Source organism: Brachypodium distachyon, chromosome 2 (genome assembly GCF_000005505.3).
Source record: "Brachypodium distachyon strain Bd21 chromosome 2, Brachypodium_distachyon_v3.0, whole genome shotgun sequence".
Lineage (NCBI taxonomy): Eukaryota > Viridiplantae > Streptophyta > Magnoliopsida > Poales > Poaceae > Brachypodium > Brachypodium distachyon.
In genome coordinates this window covers 58,644,652-58,656,980 of record NC_016132.3, presented here as the reverse complement: position 1 = coordinate 58,656,980, position 12,329 = coordinate 58,644,652, and the positions used below count along the sequence as shown (strand labels likewise).

At 44.1% G+C, this 12,329-nt stretch overlaps 3 protein-coding genes across 4 annotated transcripts; 2 read left to right on the top strand and 1 right to left on the bottom strand.

The window, feature by feature from the left end:
• Nucleotides 1-1,107: 1,107 nt before the first annotated feature.
• LOC100837782 (pentatricopeptide repeat-containing protein At1g11290, chloroplastic) lies at nucleotides 1,108-3,103 on the top strand. Its single transcript, XM_003567475.4, has 2 exons — nucleotides 1,108-2,978; nucleotides 3,086-3,103. The coding sequence occupies exon 1, from the start codon at nucleotides 1,136-1,138 to the stop codon at nucleotides 2,867-2,869; it is 1,734 nt and encodes a 577-aa protein (XP_003567523.3). The 5' UTR covers nucleotides 1,108-1,135; the 3' UTR covers nucleotides 2,870-2,978; nucleotides 3,086-3,103.
• Nucleotides 3,092-6,797, top strand: LOC100833474 (glycerol-3-phosphate dehydrogenase [NAD(+)]). 2 transcript variants are annotated; one of them, XM_010234564.3, is made up of 11 exons: nucleotides 3,092-3,750; nucleotides 4,349-4,425; nucleotides 4,523-4,595; nucleotides 4,913-5,130; nucleotides 5,226-5,333; nucleotides 5,619-5,682; nucleotides 5,770-5,807; nucleotides 5,891-6,011; nucleotides 6,094-6,148; nucleotides 6,335-6,383; nucleotides 6,462-6,797. In XM_010234564.3, exons 1-11 carry the CDS (start codon nucleotides 3,633-3,635, stop codon nucleotides 6,642-6,644), a joined length of 1,104 nt encoding a protein of 367 aa, XP_010232866.1. In that variant the 5' UTR covers nucleotides 3,092-3,632; the 3' UTR covers nucleotides 6,645-6,797. The 2 variants fall into 2 exon arrangements, with proteins under 2 accessions (XP_010232866.1, XP_024314725.1); XM_024458957.1 differs by lacking the exon at nucleotides 3,092-3,750 and adding an exon at nucleotides 4,070-4,271.
• Nucleotides 6,798-9,262: 2,465 nt separating this feature from the next.
• On the bottom strand, nucleotides 9,263-11,379 carry LOC100836128 (cytochrome b5). The gene is made up of 3 exons (XM_003565118.3): nucleotides 11,159-11,379; nucleotides 9,853-9,919; nucleotides 9,263-9,762 (listed from the first exon to the last, which is right to left on the bottom strand). Exons 1-3 carry the CDS (start codon nucleotides 11,249-11,251, stop codon nucleotides 9,506-9,508), a joined length of 417 nt encoding a protein of 138 aa, XP_003565166.1. The 5' UTR covers nucleotides 11,252-11,379; the 3' UTR covers nucleotides 9,263-9,505.
• Nucleotides 11,380-12,329: the final 950 nt, after the last annotated feature.

Genomic DNA, 12,329 nt, shown 5'->3' with positions numbered 1-12,329 from the left:
CATCATCCATACTCATGATGTTTCTCCTGGAGCACGTTGCAGAGGAGGATGCCGCGCCAGAGGTCAACCCAGCCGACCATGCCACGGCGCCGGTAGAGTATGATCACCTTGGTCGTCTGATGATACGGCAACAAATCCGAAGAAGGGTCCCTGAGTGGCTCTGCCACCGATAGCAGCTTGGAGGTCCAGCCCTGGAGGGGTTTGGAGGAGCGGTAAAGGTAGAGATTGAACTCCGTGTTAGGCGTCGTCAGTTTATGGGTTTTTAATTGGTCAACTTGGGTTCTTCTTCGAAAAAATACAAAAAAAACTTGGGTTCTTCTTGGATATTTTTTGGTTTTATTTTGGATTTTTAAACGTCTCATCAGATTTTTTTAACAGTAAAGTATCTTTTTATTACATGAAATAACAGTAACATCATTAACCAAAAAAAATACTCTCTCCGACCAATTGAATGCAAAACTTTGCCTAAACTTGGACTATAAACTTTGACTAAACCCGTGCAAATTAAATTGGATCAGAGGGAGTACAATGCTTGTTTATTATGATGCTGAAAAAAATATTGACGGTTTTTGTGTTGACGTTGGGGATGGCGCAAATGAGGCTGTTAAAGTAAGATGACCGCCTAATCTGATTCGTAGATAATAGGAACATAAAGGCATTTACTTTCCGTGTCCTTAAAGTCGACAGTAAAATAACTCATATGATTAGTGTGTGTCTTAAGCCAGCTCTAAACAATTTATTAGCATTGGGTTTTGGCTAAGAGTTTGAATCTTTACGAAGAGCAAGTTTTCGATTCAAGAAAATGTGAACTCTCCCGATCCAAGCATGAGATAGTTTTCCACATGGAAGTTAATTCCCATTTTTCTTGCGGGGAAAAAGTTAATTCCCGTTTGGAATAGAGGAGAATAAAAAATACTCCCTCCGATCCATGTTAATTATCTCAAATTTGCCCAAATAAGAATGTATCTATACCTAAAAAACTCTAGATACATGTAATATTTGGACAATTAATATGGATTGGAGAGAGTTCTCTAAAATAATCAGGGATTATGAACCATATAAATGTTGCTACAGCAATTTTTTTTTAACAACAGTAACAGTCGTGGATCCACTTCCCTTGCGTCGCGCCAACCACATGCCCCAGTCCGGCGGCTTCCTTGCCCACGCGCGAACGCCGCGAGGCTTCGTCCAGCTCCTCGCCGCCGGTAGCCCGACGCCGCCGAGCCCGTCCGCCGCGGCGCAGTGCCACGGGCTGGCCACCAAGCTCGGCTTCCTCCCCGCCAACGTCTTCGCCGCCACCGCCCTGCTCGCCTTCTACTGCCGCTCCCACCGCCCCGGGGACGCCCAGCGCCTGTTCGACGAAATGCCCGACAAGACCGGCGGAGTCACCTGGAGCGCGCTCGTCCACGGCCACGCGCGGTGGTCCGGCGATCCCGCCCTCTCCCTGCGGGCGTTCGCGCGCATGGCGCGCGCCGGCGTCGGCCCCACCGCGTCAGCCGTGTCCGGCGCCCTCGTCGCTTGCGCGAGGATGGAGGACGACGCGGGCGTCATCGTCGGGGCCGTGCTGCACGCCGCGGGCATCAAGTGCGGCGCCGCGTGCGGCCGCAGCGTCGTCGTGGGGACCGCGTTGGTGGACATGTACGCCAAATGCCACGACGTGTCGGCCGCGCGGCGGGTGCTCGGGGAGACGGAGGACCGGAACGTGGCCACTTTCACGGCGCTCCTCGGTGGGCTCGCTGCGGCCAGAAGGTCTCACGACGCCATGCTGGTTGTCGGGGAGATGGAACGGTCAGGGGTGGCGCCGAACATGATGACGTACAGTAGCCTGCTCAGCGCATTCACGGGTCCCGACGACCTAGATCATGGGAGGCAAGCGCATTGCGCCGTGCTGAAGAAGGGTCTGGAGAACAATCGGTATGTTTTGTCTGCTCTTGTGACCATGTACTCCAAGTGTGGCAGCTTAGAAGATTTCAGGAGGGTGCAGGTGGATGTTTCATGTCAGGACCAGGTATCGTTCAACTCCGTGATCTCTGGGCTATCATGTCTGGGAAGAGGCAACGAGGCATTTCAGCACTTCGTGCAGATGAGAAGGCAGGGCACGGACACAGATGTGTTCACCTTCGCCAGCATGCTGAAGGCTATAGGGAGCTCATCCTCATTGCTGGAGGGAAGTCAAGTTCACGCTCTTGTCTCCAAAACCGGATACGATTCGGATGTGAATGTCCAGAACGGTTTGATCTCCATGTACGCGAGGCGCGGTGCGATAGGGGAATCCAGGGATGTCTTTGCTTTTGTGGAAACGCCTGACTTGGTTTCCTGGAACTCGCTTCTGTCGGGATATGCTCACCATGGGTATGGCAAAGAAGTGGTTGAGGTGTTTGAACAGATGAGGAGACTGAATGTTCAGCCAGACCACACAACCTTCCTGCTGGTGCTTACAGCCTGCAGCCATGCCGGTTTGGTGGATAAAGGGTTAGAGTACTTCAACCTGATGAAAGCAAGCGGGTTTCTTGCAGGAGCATGGCTAGAGCACTACGCATGCATGGTCGATCTCCTTGGTCGAGCAGGCCATCTCCAAGAAGCCGAGTCTTTGATCAGCGACATGCCGACAGAACCTGGCGTCTCTGTGTACAGAGCTCTGCTCAGTGCCTGCCAGATTCATGGCAACCTCGAGATCGCAATCCGAACTTCGAGGCGCCTGATGGAGCTGTACCCTCATGACTCGTCTGCTCACGTTCAGTTATCAAAGGCCTTCGCTGGTGATGGTCATTGGGGTAATGCAGCTGAGGTCAGGGAGGCCATGACCGGTAAAGGAATAGCCAAGATCCCTGCTTGGAGCTGTGTCGAGGACCGTATGCAGGCTGGATAAGAAGTTTGAGAGATTACACACTGCACATTTGTTTGCAGAAACAAATTGCCTCTCTTGCTAACTTGGAGTGACTGTAAGGTCCAGCTTCTTTGCAATGTCTACACTTAAGGTATGCCATAAACTAGTCATAAATCTTATGACGATAACTATACTTTATTTTTGGATTGCTAAGAAATTAGTCATAACATGGATCTCTGATGATACTTTTATGTACAGATCGCGCTGTTTTCCTCATCGAGTCCATCTATTATAACGTGTCGTCCATCCTCAGTCCTGCGGCATATGGTAAATGCTTCAGAGTTTAAAGAGATCCAAGTTGGCTTGGCTCCGATTTCATTTCACCACTGCCCGTGCGCTTCCTGCCTCCGATACAACCGAGAAGAGGAGAAGCAGATCGACGAATCATCATCCATCGCCTCTGCCTTCCTCCTGTCCCGCCCCCTGCCGTGAGAGCAACATCGCAATACGGGCCGGCCGCGCGAAGCAAACAAGGCGAGCAAATCTTGGGGAAGCCGCCCGGCCGTGGCCATCGCGCTCCTCCTAACATTCTCCACCATTCTTCTCAAAAAAGAATTCATTTTCCTTCCTGGTTTCCCTTGTGCTCGCCGCCGGTCCGTCCCTCTTCCCCAATATTCTGCGTGTATATTAGCTGCTGATTTCCGGGCTTCTTCTCGGTCGGTCCTTCCTTGTTCTTGTTCTCGTGTTGCTGGATTAGTCGGTGGGATTGTCTCTGTGGATTTCTGCATTTACCCGGCCGCCGGAGATGGAGAACGGGCACGGCGGCAGCAAGCACCGGGTGGCCGTCATCGGCAGCGGCAACTGGGGCAGCGTCGCCTCCCGCCTCCTCGCCTCCAACACCGCCAAGCTGCCCTCCTTCTACGGTAAAGGCGTAAAGCCCCTCTCACATGCAGGCGCTGCCTCTGCGAATGCTTGATTCAACTGTTGGACAATGCCATTTAGGATTGCTAGTTTCTAGCATGTGTATTTGCTGCATGTAGCCGTGCGACACTGCAATTGGAGACCACATGATTCCTATCCTTTTATTGGGCTCTTTTTTAGTGCTAGCTGACATAATAATCCAGAATCAGATAAGCAGCATCTGGTGACATGATAATCCAGAATCAGATAAGCAGCATCTGGTGCTAACTGACATAATAATCCAGAATCAGATAAGCAGTCGGTCCTTCATCTCTATGACATTTCCACTTAGCAATCTCTAGGAGGATAGCAGCCTGCAAAACTATACGATTGGCATTTCCACTTAGCAATCTGTAGGAGGATATCAGCCTGCAAAACTATAGGATTGAGATTTCCACTTAGCAATCTGTAGGAGGATATTAGCCTGCAAAACTATATGATTAACTTTTTTTTGCGGGCAAATGTTTGATTGTGTTCTGTCAGTGTACGCATCATGGAAATTTGACAGGATACAGTTCTTGTATCTATTAGTATTAATTTTAGGGGTTAACTCTTTTGCAGATGAAGTAAGGATGTGGGTGTTTGAAGAAACTTTGCCAACAGGAGAGAAGCTATCCGAGTGCATTAACCGAGCAAATGTAGGTGTTAAGACTTTTGCATCTGGCCTGTTTTTGTTTTCCCGAAAGGTCAATGCCTTGTGCAGCAGTAAATAATTTTTGTTCTCACGCGTTTCAGGAGAACTGCAAATACTTACCTGGTATAAAGCTTGGAACTAATGTAATTGCTGACCCTGACTTGGAGAGTGCAGGTAACCGCACTTTAACCAATTTCTGATTATCACTAGGAGGGAAAAAAAGACTACTCTTGGATGCAATTTTAGCTGACCATGGAAACTTAAGAAGAAAAATGGGCGAATGGTTTAGTACCTAGAACTATGCTGTTCACAAATATGTTCAATATTTTTTTGTTTCTTTTTGCCTATGGATACTATTTCAGACATAATAGTTCACATGACAGTATTAATTTCTTAAATAAACTTATTGTGATTATAGTTGCAGCTATACATCATGCTGTTTGCATGTTGCCAAATAAGTGCCCATAATACTTTTAATCTGGCTTTCTCAGTCAAAGACGCAGATATGCTGGTTTTTGTGACTCCCCATCAATTTGTGGAGGGTATATGTAAGAAGCTTGTCGGCAAACTAAGACCAGGAGTACAGGCCATATCCCTCATCAAGGGCATGGAGGTCAAGATGGAAGGACCATGCATGATATCAAAATTAATTTCGGATACACTTGGAATCAATTGTTGTGTCCTCATGGGTGCCAACATTGCAAATGAGGCAAGCATCTGTTCAACTTCCCATGCAAAATTTCTTGTAGCCTTTTCAAAGGCGAACTAGTAATAATAACAGGTAGGTGTGCATCTCAAATGCAGATTGCTGTTGAGAAGTTCAGTGAAGCAACAATTGGATATCGGGAAGATAAAGAAGCAGCATCGCGATGGGCTAAACTTTTCACCACTCCTTACTTCCTAGTTTCTGTTGTAAGCTCTTCAACTATAACCTCATAAAGACTTGAAATTGCCACATTCCGGCCTTTCCGGCATAGTGATATTTTGTGAAACTATTAAGGTTATGTTCTTACTAAATGCTAAAATTACAAATATAGTTTTTAACAGTTACCGAGGTGCTAATAGACAAATAGAAGCAGAAAATAAGGGGGGGAATCTGGTATTATGTAAGAAAACAAAATCACTGAACATGAAATAAATTATGTGTGTATTGGGTTCTTATTAGTGCATCTCTAAATTTTTACCCTTCATGTCCAGGTAGAAGATATCGAGGGAGTAGAACTATGTGGGACACTAAAAAATATTGTGGCCATTGCAGCAGGTTTTGTATACAGTAGTATCCTGTGTGGTTATATCCATATTATTTCCTTTCAATTTCAATGGTTTAAGTAGTGAAATTAACTTGCAGGCCTTGTTGATGGCTTGGATATGGGAAATAACACCAAGGTATAAATTGCGTTATAGAAAGCATTTTGAATGAAGATAAGGATCTGTATGGCATAATCTTATGGTCTTTATCAACTTGTTAGGCTGCCATAATGAGGATTGGTTTGCGGGAAATGCGTGCTTTCTCAAAGCTTTTGTTCCCTTCAGTCAGAGACAACACTTTCTTTGAGAGCTGTGGTGTGGCTGACCTTATAACTACATGCCGTATGTATCTTCATTCTCCATTATTCTCAAATCTCAGTTAACCATGGAACAATGCTGAAAATTGTTGAGAGTTCCATGGCAGTTGGTGGGAGAAACAGGAGAGTGGCGGAGGCCTTTGCAAGGAATGGTGGCAAAAGGTTTCTTCTCTAAATATGTTTGCTTTTTTAATGTAGGGAGAGTTTTGACTATGTCTGCCTTTGTTAGAGAATCCAAAAGAAGTCTTGTGACGTCCATGGTCTATGCTAATGAGTCAGTATAGCATAGTCATGTTTTTCTGCCTACTGTGGTTGAATAATACTTTTGCTTCATCATCTTTATGACAGGTCTTTTGATGAGCTAGAGGCAGAGATGTTGCATGGACAAAAACTCCAGGTAAAGAAAATATCTGAGACCCAGAATGTACAACAAAGGCATCGACTGCTCGGCACATCTAATCTGTTAGTTTCACAGGGGGTATCTACAGCAAGAGAAGTCTATGAAGTATTGACTTATCGCGGGTGGCAGGAGCTGTTTCCGCTTTTATCAACTGTACACGAGATATGTATCGGACAACTTCCTCCTACGTCAATAGTTGAATACAGTGAGCATACGCCCAATCTCTCAATCATCGGTGGTTCTACTCCATGTTACTGAGCTCGATACTGAAATTTGTATTACAGCCTCAATTCTCAGTATCACCTGTTATAAAGAAAACAAGGCGAGAAATACTGAATGTCTGAATATTTTTCAAATAGAAATATAATTGTTCAGTCATGTCACCTCAAAGTGCATGACCTTATGAGCCCATGCTTCTATCTTTCTAGTTGGTTGAAATTCTAGTGTTTATCATCAATCTTACAGAGAAATCATAGAGTTGCATGGATGTTTCAAGGATCCCCCTCAAACTTGAAAGATCACCAAAATCTGTACCTCGTGTTAAATTTCAAATTAGAGTTAATATGTATGCTCCAAATCTATGCAATGTTTCCCTTTGCATCCATAAAGGGTTGACCTTTTCAAATAAATGGGTCTACTATTGCTTGGTGCATAATCTTTATGTTCGGTTTTAACCCTGCTGGATAAATTGATCCCAGTTTCGAAGTACAGAGGAACTTATTGTATTATATATAAGGAGGTCTCCACTCTTGATGATTTAATTTTGGAGGTCTTGCATTGATATTTTGGATTGAAGCAGTTGGTATAAAAAATCATAAAACTGGGGGGCATTTCCAATCCTGAACCATGATCAAGACGGGGGAAGTGAAGATGAAATTTGTATCTACCTGTATTGTAATTTCCAAATGAAGGGCTGTCATTTCAATTGTGAGCTACTTTCACCGATTGGACACTAGAACCATAAACTGTAACATATATATTTGAAGAAACTCCATTCTTGTTCCCGTAGGACCATAAGACACAAGAGTATAAAATTAGAAGTTTAGTACATTCAAGTGATTCAACTTTATATCTTTCACCAAGATTTTCTGAGGCAGATCAAATTTGCGCAGACTACTTGTTTCAAGTCTTCAACCCATTTCCACTATTGGTAATGTGTGTCGGTGGGGCGTCTCACAAGTAGCTTAAGTGAAAGCTTCCAACTTAGTTTTCTTCCCAAATCATATGCTGACAGTTAATAGTATTGGAATTAATACAAAACTTAATCTTCTGTTGATTGGCATTACAATTATCACTACATCTGTAGTTGAAAATATGTTATTGTTGTATGTTACAGAATATTGGAGAGATTAGAGTGTCCCTACTAGTCATGGCTCATTGTAGGGACAAAACCTATTGAGTAGAAAGTTCACAGCAATGAACATGTACCTGTAGTAATCCATTGACGATGAGACCCTTCTGCTTGAGCAGTTAGCTGTTACCAGTATGTTTCCTTCTTCTTTTTTTGGCATAGGTCAGTGTTACTTGGAATTTCATCTTATTTTTTACGTTTATACTTGTGTAATTCCTGGACGGAAGTCGGAAACATCACATGGTATTCTCCCATGTCCTGCCAATAAAAAACTGCCCTTGCCTGAGTTTAAATTGTGAATGATGCGAAAAAAAGCAAGCAGCTAAGTATAGCTGCCATTTCAAGTTGAAGATGGAACAGATCACTGATGATAACTGTGGTATCAACTGTTTTAGTACGCAATCATGAATTTCACATGCAGCCAAAATAAACCACTTGAACCTTTCACCGATCTGTGGATTATCATATCGAGTGAATTAGATACTAATTAAATGTTTGTCACTCTGGTTCTTACTCATTCATGTCATTTGTGATTTATTTTCTCGACTCATTGTTCTAACCTTCATGAGAGCAAGTGGACCAAATTTAGTCCTTTTGTCTTTCAATTCCCCGAAGGTGATTTTGGTGATGTATTACCACAGTTTACGATCACAGGAACCATGTTTAATATGGAAAAAGAACTATACACAAGTTCAAAACTTGAACTTGGATCTGTTAATTATAATGCCTGATATGCTCAAGTGAATTATTGACCCAGTTTGCGACTTCGTATTAGTCTGCAGCTAGGTGATGAGTAACTGAATCTGTCCCTGATGTGAATCCCTTTTCAGGCTCCACTGAAGGTTAACTCCTGAAGATGCTATCGAAAACAATTTTGGCTTGGTAAATGTCTTGAAGATTGAACATTCCATTAGTTTCTAATGGCAGGCAAAGCAAGGCTCAGGCAATTTTAGATGTCAGATCATTTTGTTCATTCATTTGTTGGATCATCTGTCCCACTTGTCGCCTGGCTTCAGCAAAAACCGATGCAAGAAGTCATCAGAATGTACTCGATACTAGTATTGGCATTACTTTTAGATTGACATTTACTTGATAGGTCATGTTTGTTTGTAATGGGTTACCGCATTATGCTCACATGCATTTCCGACTACTGAAAAATGATCAGCAATGTGTGAGCAATGGAATTTGGTAATACAATCGTGTCAGGCAAGGCTGTTTTTGTTGCCATCTTATAGCAGATGTTAAATGTATCACTCAGCAGTTATCAGCTTGTAAATGTATCCACTCAGCAGTTATCAGATGTTGACATTTTCCCTATAGTCAGTCAGCATTTGTTGCTTTCTGGATCAACTTCGGAAAAATCAATCGGTTCCCAATTTCATTTACTTATATTAAATATGTAGCTTTGATAGTGCCTATTTATGGCGATCTAGACAAGAATGGTCCACGTACAAGTCCTCTAATGGGGAAATGGGATTACATCCAGAATCAGAAACATGTAATAAAATCAGGGGACACAAGCACATACACAACAAATGACATCAATTCAACAATAATATGTATATTGGAACATTCAACGGCGATATGGAAAATATAACCAGATATCTATTCGTTTTTGAGTCACAGTTTACCAGTAGACATCTTAGAACCATAACACAACGACAGTCGAGAATAGTTCCCAATTCATGAACAGGCCATGCTGGTACAAAATATGCAATCCCACTAAACTTATTCAGTTCTTGATTCTTTTGAAAGACTGACAACAATACTAAGCAGACTCCGACTTGGTGTAGATCCGTACAGCGACAGCCAGACCCAGTATCGCCAATGGGACCAAAAACTGGAGGATCTTGATGACGAACTCCGGGGTCTTGTCCTGGTTGTAGTGTGGTTGCTTGGCCGGAGTGTACTTCACCTTGGTGGGTATTGTGGTTGCGTCGATCTCACCCACATAGTACTCATCCATCATTGCCCGAGCAGTTGTGCTGTGCCCCACATCCTCGAAGTCGTCAGTTGCATCCTTGGCTGCAAATGTAGAAGTGAGTTTGTGAGCTGAAACCAAAGTTTTCTTGTTTGTAGCCTTAATTACCAAAGAAACACGTGATGTGGCAGTACCAGTTGAAGACAGCAGGACATCATCACCTCCAGGGTGATCATCGAGAAACTTGGTCACATTGTACACCTAGGGAAGCACAAGATATTCTTCAGTCAGTGTTAAGTTTGTGGAAATGATGGATACGTTTTGAGAACAAGAATGGCACGCTTAGACCACAAAGCCCAGCTTTTGGAACTAAGCCACCTAATATCATGTGCTACATCAACAGCTTCTCTGAAAGCGAACTCCACGAAGATGACAGATTACCAAACGACTTTGACATGCACACAGAGAATTGGTACAGCGGCAACACTCAACAAGAATTAAGGTACTTGCATGCCTATTAACTAGACGTACATCGACTATCTTCTTCAAAGCAGCATCCTGATGAAATGCTCGTTCCAAGGTTGTGAGCAAGACATGATCTCAAACAACAAAAACTCACATGAAGCGAAAAGTGAGAAGGGAACAGTTAACCATCATGTAACCTAATAAAACCAAAATGGCGAAGGGAAAGTCTGCTCGGCATAGTAAGCTTTCGCCGACAAAATCAAACTGCACAATTGAAGCAAGGCTAATCGATTTCCGGTGAACTGGAAACACAAGGGAAGGGGCACACGAGGTGTTGCAACTACTCCCTCCGTTCCATAAAGGTTGGCGCGGCAAAACCGCGCCAACCTTTATGGAACGGAACGGAGAGAGTATTTGAGAAGAAACACAGTCGTCTGAATGATGAGATTATACTATGGTATAGCGTACCCAGTCCTACCCTGTGTGCAAATCAGTGCTATGCAATTATACTATGATATAGCACTATATAGTAAGTAGTATATGTTGGCACCGCAGACATGGACACGGTCGTCGCCATGCTCATCACAGAGCACAGTGCACCCCCAAGGTCCCTCGGATCTGCGCAAGATGCGATCCTAGAAAACAAGCATCGAATCCCAAGTTTCCCAACAACATGTAAAATCAGAATTCACAAAGGCCATCCATTCCATTCCATGCATCAAGTAAAAGGAACAACAATTCAGAGGTACGAAACGTGTGTGTAGCCGCTCAGATCTTCCGCCCCGTGGAGACTGGACGGTACTTCTTCCTATCCTAGTAGTACCAACCACCACAGAATCAGGAGAGGAGGAGGAGCCTCGGGAATTCCGCCGCCAGGGAAAAGAAGGGCACCTCGAAATCCCGCAGCGCATCAGACGACGACTAATCCTCCGGCCTCCGGGCGGAGGTTCCCGGGAGAAAGGAACAACCGACGCGGCGGATCTCGGGGAAATCTGGAGCCGGGTAGAATCAGAGTCAGGGAGTTAAAAGAGAGACCTTTCCGGAGATGATGAGCCAGCAGTCGTCCTTGGAGCTGTGCTTGGCGACCTCCTCGAGGGTGAACACCTTGGAGGACCCCTCCGACGCCATCTCCTTCTTCTCTCTTCTCTCTTCCTCCTCGTGAGCTCTCGATTGGGAGACGAGGAGCGGAGGAGAGAGTGGTTCTCTTGGAGTTGGATCCGAGGAGGAAGAGTTGAGAATTGATAGGGTGGGTAGGCAGCGGCTGGTCTGGTGGTGGGGCCTTAAAAGGGCCCGCATGTCATCGGCTGTTGGTAGTAGGTTGGAGCGTGTTTGACCCACCTACTACTATCTACCCACCCCAAACCTTTTCTTCTCTGTGGGCGCTGCACACCAGAAAATTCTCTACACCAGTCGATGGCCCCTCTCTAATACTTGTGTGGGTGTTTAGGATCCTGAAAATTTCTTCGAATCATTAAATATCACTCGAAATTTTTGGCTTTCAAAAATCTGCCCTTGAGATTTTTGGGGTGTGTACAAAATCAACCGCCGTCGTCAGTTGAGCATTTCTGAAAGTAGTCATAAGAAAGGGGGAAGAAACAAGGAAACGGAAATATGAAATTTTAAGTGGTATTTGAACATTTGGACAAATTTTGGATCGTAAATACTCGTATGTAATTTCCTCCTCTTTGATTCGCAGGATTTTAAACACACATGAATCATAAAAACGTAGAAATTAAGTGTCATATCATGTTAAATTATACAAGAAGTCGAAACACAAAGCTACTTGGTTGTACTGAGAGAGAGATACTAGAAACCTAGAGGATTAATCGTTGCATAGTTATCATAAAAGGTAAATTTTTTGTGGTATAGGATCTCATGGGAAAAACTGCTTCAAAATTGCATGCAGGGTAGTGCGTAGTTCTTCCGTGATCAATCCCGTACGTTCAATCCGGTATACTTGTAATCTTGGTGCCGTACGTTGACTAAATAAAGGGGAAGCTCATATAGCTATCGACCTTTGAAGCCTGGAGGACAATAATTCCCATTAGACACGTGTTATAATTCTCTTGACTCTCCACAAATGATTGGATGGATCTATTCCAGCAAGAGAAGATCATCTCAAAAACGACCAAGTTAATAAGCTCGGACAATGACAAGACAAGACACCTTTGTTTGATAGAGGACTTAGCTAGCTTTTGTCTACAAC

Excerpts from the sequence above, each read along its gene's own strand:
- LOC100837782 (XM_003567475.4), top strand. The coding sequence starts at position 1,136 with ATGCCCCAGTCCGGCGGCTTCCTTGCCCACGCGCGAACGCCGCGAGGC.
- LOC100833474 (XM_010234564.3), top strand. The coding sequence starts at position 3,633 with ATGGAGAACGGGCACGGCGGCAGCAAGCACCGGGTGGCCGTCATCGGC. Across the intron at positions 4,426-4,522 it reads AGTGCATTAACCGAGCAAAT|GAGAACTGCAAATACTTACC; the intron begins GTAGGTGTTAAG and ends CACGCGTTTCAG. Across the intron at positions 6,012-6,093 it reads TGACCTTATAACTACATGCC|TTGGTGGGAGAAACAGGAGA; the intron begins GTATGTATCTTC and ends GTTCCATGGCAG.
- LOC100836128 (XM_003565118.3), bottom strand. The coding sequence starts at position 11,251 with ATGGCGTCGGAGGGGTCCTCCAAGGTGTTCACCCTCGAGGAGGTCGCC. Across the intron at positions 9,920-11,158 it reads GGCTCATCATCTCCGGAAAG|GTGTACAATGTGACCAAGTT; the intron begins GTCTCTCTTTTA and ends GTGCTTCCCTAG. Across the intron at positions 9,763-9,852 it reads TGTCCTGCTGTCTTCAACTG|CCAAGGATGCAACTGACGAC; the intron begins GTACTGCCACAT and ends CTACATTTGCAG.